This window comes from Apis dorsata, unplaced genomic scaffold (genome assembly GCF_000469605.1).
Source record: "Apis dorsata unplaced genomic scaffold, Apis dorsata 1.3 scaffold_58, whole genome shotgun sequence".
In the NCBI taxonomy this organism is placed as follows: Eukaryota; Metazoa; Arthropoda; class Insecta; order Hymenoptera; family Apidae; genus Apis; species Apis dorsata.
Window position 1 is genome coordinate 786,091 of NW_006263358.1, and position 7,570 is coordinate 793,660.

A 7,570-nucleotide genomic window follows, 5' to 3' on the forward strand; every position below is an offset into this window, starting at 1 on the left:
AAACCGCGCGCCTCTCCTCTGCAAAGTACAGTCTATGTAAAGAGCGCCGGTGAAAAGGCGGCTTTCAACGTGACACGTGTGCCGGATCGTGTAAAAAAGCAAGGGAAAAGAGATACTTACACGAGATGGGAAAGGATGAACCGGTGTGCCGCGGTGTGCCGCGGCTGTTCATCACTTTTACCCGCTAAATATACTTGAACGAACGGCGGTGGAGGGAAAGCGAAACGGTTCAACCTCGGATATTCTGTATCTATCTGGCCATCTGGTGCCGGCTGGTGGCCGCGTGTGAAGCTTCGTTTTGCTCGTGCCGCCGTGTACAATTTCTGGCCTGAAAAATAGTTTACGCGATATCTCGTTCGGGGCTTCGAAACGAACGGGTCGGTATAATTTCGTTCGTATTTCGATTTCGTATTTCACGAGCGTTGATCGATACCGCATACGCCCCCGGGGTTATAATCCGCTCTCTATCGTACCCGCTGTTTCCAACTCGAAACCATAGTTATTATAATATAGCTTAGGCGTGTGTCAGACGCTGTCGGAAACACGGGAACCGCGTTTCGAACCGCGTTTCGAACCTCGTTGCCGAGAAATTTCCTTACCTGATCCTCGGATTTACGCCCCCGATCCATCGTGCGATACGCTTTGAGGGGGAGTTTCGAAGATTTCGGAAAGCGTACGGACGGAGATCTTTCGACGGGAGAGAGTACGAAAGAAGCAACTCTCTCTCCTCGCGTCATGCGAGGAGTCATGGCACCTCGCATTCGGAATAAATTTTAACGCGGAAGACGAAGTTGAAGTTGGGAACGAGGGAGGGGGGAGAGGGGGTGTAAGGGAGCGTGGCAGTAGGTAGCGAACTTATGGCGGTGGAACAAACGAGCTCGACATCGTGCTGTTTTATTTCTAGTTTAGCGCGCGTCGAGGAAAAGTTGGTAGTTAAATTGGTCTGAAAGACGCTTAGCGCACGGGAATTTACGAATATTGCTGTTCCTTTAAGAACTCCGCAAGTATCTCATTTTCCAAGTTTTCAGTAATAACGACACCTTACAGTCGATTATTCCAGTCATGGGATTACGCTTTCTTTTCTCCTATCTATAAGATAATATACCGGTCGATTCCTCTTGTTTGACTAACGCCGGTCAGAATGATTACAAGAAGAAGAAAAAGTTGTCGTGTCGTCGGGAAAATCGATTTACTTATTCTCGTAAAAAGAGAAAAAAAGACAAGATACCTTTTAAAATGTTGATTGCCTCGTTCGGCCCTACGATCCTACGTTAATTAAATTATCCCTGACAATAACGCGAAATAACAGGGGGGTACGTTATATTTCCGTTTAATGGGGGGGGGGGTAATTCCTCGTTCGATAACTTCTTTGGAGGAGAAAAAAAAAAAAAAAAAAAAAATGGTCGCGCAAACAAAATTCTCAACCGGACTGGCATCTTCGCGGAATCTTTTTATCTTGCCACGAATTGCTCCTCGTGCCGTTTCGCGGCGTACGTTCCATAACAACGTGGCTCGTTCGAGTTCTTATTATTTTAATAGAAATTCTTGGCACGGTCTCGTTCCAAAATAATGAAACTTTTCCCGGATAGCCTTTGAAAGTTTCGCTATTTGTTTTTACCGGTCTCGCACCGGTATTCTCGTACGTATATACGTGCATACATATCCGACGGGTCTCGAGAGTCCGAAGTTAAATCGAGCAGCGCCGAACGGATGGAAAAATCCGACTAGTAAATTTGACGTTCCATTGAATAATAATCGTGCCGCGAATCCATCTTCTTGCATTCGTTAAACACTCGACCATAAATTTTCTCCTTATCCTCGAGAAACTTTTATTTCATCCTTTATTTCACCGACTCTTTCTCTGAGAAACCTGACTTCTCTCACGAAAGGACGATTAACTCGCCCTAAAGTAGAATCTCAACTTTTGTCCATAAGATTTTGTCCGCGCGCATCTCTTGTAATTGTTGGACAATCGTGTATTAAATTCACAAAGGGGAAACGTTTTTAAATAACGCGCTTTTATATATTTAATTTCGATGATTTCCCGATTAAAATTCCAATTTTCGATTTGCTTTTGCTCTAGGCGAGGGTATTATAAAAATTCATCGAGGTATGTTAAAGATTCATGAGGGTATTACCACAGGCTATCCTGTTTTCCTGTTTGTATAAAGTTCCCGTCTGTATAAAAGGGGAGTAATCTAATTAATATACACGTAAAACTCTGCCGCAATCTCTAACTTTAATTTTTTACTTTTCTTTTCTTTTTTTTTTTTTTTTTTTTTTTTTTTTTTTTTTTTTTTTTTTTTTTTTTTTTTGTTTCTCGCTTTTTTATTTCGGGTAATATACTCGTGGAAGGAACGAAAACCCGCGAACGAGCCACCAGCATAAGTAAGGAAGCGACCTCGCTGACAAGAGGATCTTTTTCTTTTCGAGAAGATGAAGTTTCCTAAACTTTAGCCGAGCAACAGTAAGTCCGTGGTTACCCAGTCTTTCTAAGAGTGGAAACTTTAAATTATCATTAAAATGATTCGCGGATCGTATCATCCTTTAGAAAGGGCACCAACTTTCCCCCTTGTTTTCCTACCTGTTATTTCGTTGACAAGAATTATTACCTGCACGCCCTTATTTCGCGTGAAAATTACGCTTTAATCCGATCGATCGTACTTGGAAAATTTTCCTTCGCTTATCGGGATCGTTCATCAACATTTGTTTTAATCCACGATCGAATCTCGTTCGAAAACGTAACACCGTTTGTATTAAAATTACGAACCACCCTGTGAACATATCAGGATCGATATGAAAGTTTGACCACGTTCTACATTATCGAATATTTAGAGTTCGAGCCATCGAAATGTATACACGATCGCATTTTCGCCTTGCGTTTCTTTTCCTTCCATTTCCATTTGACACCCCTATCGCATCCCGTTGTTGGCAAATAAACACGAGGAAAGAACAATCCTCGGTTTCCAACAAATCCTCCAGGGCTATTGGAACGAGGCGCGCATAAATATTTGAAGGGGTCGATTGGGTAGGGCGAGAAGGGGTTAAGTAAAGTCCAGAGGAAAGCCTCTTAACGAGAATCCCTCCTCGCGGGGGGAATAGGTAGATAGCAGGTTTGTTGCCGTGGAACCCACGTTCGATCCTTCCACCAACGACATGCCACCAATTTTCCTTGATTCGATGCCTATTTTTTCAGAGTATCCGACAGCGGCCACGGCGGAGATCGTGCCGACGAATGGGAATTCGTTAGAAGCGAGCATGAAACCATTGGACATCGATCTACCGCCCACGCTTCCGATGAGCTTCGGCACCGAAAATTCGACGGTGATCTCCGCCCAATCTGGATCCACCGCGCTCCTGCCTTGCGTCGTTCATAATCTCGGGGATGGAATGGTGAGATTCCGGGAACATTCTTCAAAAAGTTTTTGAAAAAGCATTACCTGCCCTCCCTCCCCACCCCCAGGGTTTCAGACGATCCGGGCTCCCAAGAGCGTAGAAAAGTTATTATCATATCAACGTAAGAGCCGAACGGCTGGTCTTTGGGGGAATCGAGGGAAATGGGGGGTGACGGTCCGGGGATAGTCCGGAGGAAAAGTGGTATGTGCTGTAGGACTTTTTCTCTTTTTTTTAGAAAAAGGAGGAAGGATAAAATCGTCGTCTCTTCCTCTTCGCGTACACGGATTTCTACGAGGAATTAAACGCCTCTCGTTTAGATTCATCGTACTTCTAGATTCATCGTAGATCAACGTCATTTCTCTAAACTATACGAATCCTTTTGATCCTCTCTTATATCACGATTATGAGTGAATATATCGGGAGGAGAGGGAGGGAAATGTACGGACGGAAAGAAAGATTTTAATCGAAATAAGGACAGCCGGGACCTTTCTAAATTGAAAGGTTTATTTGCGGACCGGATGAAAATGGAATTAAAATGTCGAGAGTGGAAGAACATGGGATTTTTAACTTTTCACCCGTGTCCCGTCTCTCCCGATTATATTGTTAAGGGACGAGTGGTTTTCAACATGCTAATACTTTTCAATTATATCCTATGAAACGGCAGATGTTTTATTATAGTTTCTCGGGGAATTCCGTCCGTATAGAATAAAAGACTCGAGTATGAGTGCGATTGCCTCAATGAAATTTTTCGACAAGGGGAGGAAAAAAAATCGGAGATCGAAAAATCGAGGAGAGAGAGGATAAATCCGAGAGGAAATTTAGTCTCTTTAACTCAACGAGTTTGAAAAGTTTCGAAATAAAATGTTTGCGTTTCCCTTCGTTCGTTAGACGAACTTGTGCCTCCTCGATTCCTTTGTTAGTTTTAGTTTACCTGTAAACTAAGACTCTAAGGCGGTACAAGACTTCGAAATCAATGCGAGTACCGATTCGATATCTTCAACTTTCCTATAAATTCTTCGTGTAAAAAAAAAAAAAAAAGGCTTTGGATGAAACGAAACTTAACGCTTCGAAGAAGAAAAAAGAAAAAGAAAAAAAGAGAAAAAAGAGAGAAGATCGTGCATTGTTTTATAGTCTTGTAGAGCGTGTACGACAAAGAGAGAAAAAGAGGAGAAGGAGGAGAGGAAGAGAGAGGGAATAAGCGCATTCGATTTAAATTAATAATAAAATTCCATAATACGGCATAAGCATCTCTCGAGGAGAGCGAAAAACGTTTTCGTTTCGTAAATATTACGAAAGTCAAACGAATAATAGCCGTGTGTATATCGTTTCTTAATCGTTTCCCGGAACTTTATCGCCGCTCTGTTATGTTTCAATAATAAACACTTTCCGTGTCGTGCGCAATTAGTTTTGTTCGAGAGTCGGTCGCGTTCACGTTGTCGTATATACGTTACGCGATACGCGCGATTCAACGTGATTTAAAAGTGTAAAAAAGTGGGAAAAATGCAGTTTTTCGATGACCTTCGTTTACTCGTTGGGCAAGAAAAGGGAGGAGATCAATTAATGCCGCGCGTTATTTCCGCGGAACGACAAATCTAAGCAAGAAAAGTTCGATAATGAAAATCTTTTTCACATCCAATCGTACCGCGTTCGTTTCTACGTTACACGCGTGCAACGCAAGAGCATTGTCGCGATTCGAAAACCGAATTCCTCGCTCGAACGAGGAGAGAAAAGGAACGAAAGAATTTCTACCGTGTTCTCGCAATATTCACGAAACTTATCGCCGCGTTATTTGTCTCCGTATTCGCTCGCACGATGGCCGAGTTACGCAATAATTGGGTGGTCGAGCACGGACTATCGGGGGTGGAGCGAGAACAGGGGATAAACCGGTTGGAAAGGGGAAAAGAGAAGGTTATGGGGGACGGGAGGGGGATGAATACCGAGGTCGAGTTAAATCGACGCAGGTGGAAATCAATAGGAAGGTCGACGTCGAACAATTCGCACGCTACTTCTATTGCCGCTACGTGCTCGGTGGTCCGCTCGTATAAAATTTCATTGCGTGGTCGGAGAAGGAAAAGAAAAGCGGAAGAAAGCGGATAAAAATGGAAAGAGAGGGAATCGTGGGAATGGAAAGAAGGGGAGGGGGATGGGAAGGGAAAGAAGATAATGAAACTGGCCGTATCGCTGTGCCCGTGCATCGCCGGATCTCGTGCAAAGTCTTTTGCAATTTTGCGAGAACCTTGTCCTCTAATTGAATGCGACATCTTCGAACTGAAAGAAGTCTATGTACGTTTCGACTTATCCCTTCAAGATTGCTTTCTCCCTTTATACTCGATACGAAATTCCTCTTAGCTGGCCAACGGAGATAGGGAGAAGAAAACGGGGGGCGGATACATCGTATCGACGAGCGAAGTTTTCCCTATGACGTTCCGCAAGATCGAAACGGCAGTTAAAATACGCGACGCATATTTACGTGTTTCGCGTAAAGAGAATCGTTGATGTTCCACGGGAGATAGAGGACACGGCATGGAAATAAGGACAAGTATTTAAGCGCGCAGGAATTTACCTACATGCGATTCGATTTTCCAAGTTTCTTTGTCTCGCGATTCATTGTGAACGGCTTCTTCAATGTTCATCGGCATCCGTCATTTCTGACTGCGTGCGTGCATTGTATGCGGTGCATTTATAAAGAGGTAAACAGATCGTCTCGAGAAACTTAATAATACCGCAGCTATTTCAACCTCGTATATTCTTGTCTCTTTAATTAATAGCGTGAAAATCGAGCGACGCGTGTAAATTACGCTTTCTTGTATAAATTCCTATGTCCTAGCTCGTTCGAATTTCACATTTTTCGATTAATTTTTCGATTAATTACATCCTTTTACCGTTCTTTTTTCCCTTTTTTTCCCCTCCCTCCCTCCGTGTTATTATTAAACCTCTCATTAATGCTAAGTAATACGCGCGATCCAAGGTCTTTCTCCTTTATCCTTCTCCGTTTCGCTATCTCTACTCTTGCCATTTCGCTGCAGCCCTGTATTACAGTAATGGGTATTTTGGTTAAACGGTAGCTTGATAATCCGCATTCCACCCCGCCACGTGACAGCATTTGTGCCGCTCTTTGAAGCTTTTATCCCGATTGCACCGGTCGAAAGTTGAATGAATGTCCCCTCTTCTTTTTCTTCCTTTCTTTTTTCTTTTTTATCCATAGTTAGCTAACTGCGTTCCGAAAAAAAAAAAAAAAAAGAAAAAAGACAGAAAGAAAGAGGTTTAAACTCGATCGGTTAACGGAAATAAGATCTCGAGAGAGGCTTGTAGGTTATGGGTGGTGGCCGCCTTTCAGACCACGTAATTTATAATAATATTTAGATTCGGTTGAAACGAGACGGGATCGAAACGCGATGTAAATCTAATTATATCGAACCGCGCGATTGCCCACTCCCCTCTCTTTCCTCTCTTTTCCACGCGAATTCCGATGAAAATATCGCGAGAAATTGCGACGATATTTGCCAGATACTGTCTGCTCGTATCGGGGAATCGCGTTATTCCCCGTCCTATAAATGTTGGTTAAGAGAGAACGCGGCGGATGAATTTATTTTAACGAGAGGTTACACGAACGCAAAACAGGGGAAGCGAGGAAACAGGTCGGTCGGTCGAGCGAGCGGCCGGGTTGTTGCAGACGATAGTTTGCTCGGTTCATGAATAATAATCCTCCCTTTCGAGTTACGATTTAAAGGCAAGAAAATAGCAATTACTCACGAGGCACTCGTGTTTCGCGAGTTCTTTCTCGCGGTCTAAATTTAACGCGAGAAATTACGTTAAGAGAATCCAGACCGCGGTGTAGGTAAGGAGGGAACTTGGAACTATAACTCGTTGTGGATGTCGTGGAAACGGGACGACAAAACTCGGGCGGGGATCATTAATATGGATCGAATCGGATATTTTCGAACGGAGGATGCACAGCAGGAATACACAGAGTTCGTTTATAAGCTCGTGCGTTCTAGCTTATTGGTCGAGGGACGATATTCCTCGTTTTCCGCGGGGACAAAAGTTTCATAAAGGTGTGCACAGGCAACATCATTACGTGTCGCGGGGAAGGGAATACGGAATCAAAGCGGGCACGAACGAGCTTTTTGATCGGATTGCGCGACGTTTATATCAGTTTTTTTTTTTTTTTTTT

The 7,570-nt window shown here is 43.4% G+C and overlaps 1 protein-coding gene across 2 annotated transcripts in view; it reads left to right on the top strand.

Moving 5' to 3' along the window:
* LOC102676309 (lachesin-like) overlaps nucleotides 1-7,570 on the top strand; it is a 26,593-nt gene that overhangs the window by 4,813 nt on the left and 14,210 nt on the right. For both annotated transcript variants that reach the window (XM_031515182.1, XM_006609565.2), the window contains exon 2: nucleotides 3,197-3,393. In XM_031515182.1, coding sequence (XP_031371042.1) covers nucleotides 3,197-3,393 — 197 coding nt within the window. The remainder of the gene's footprint in view (nucleotides 1-3,196; nucleotides 3,394-7,570) is intronic.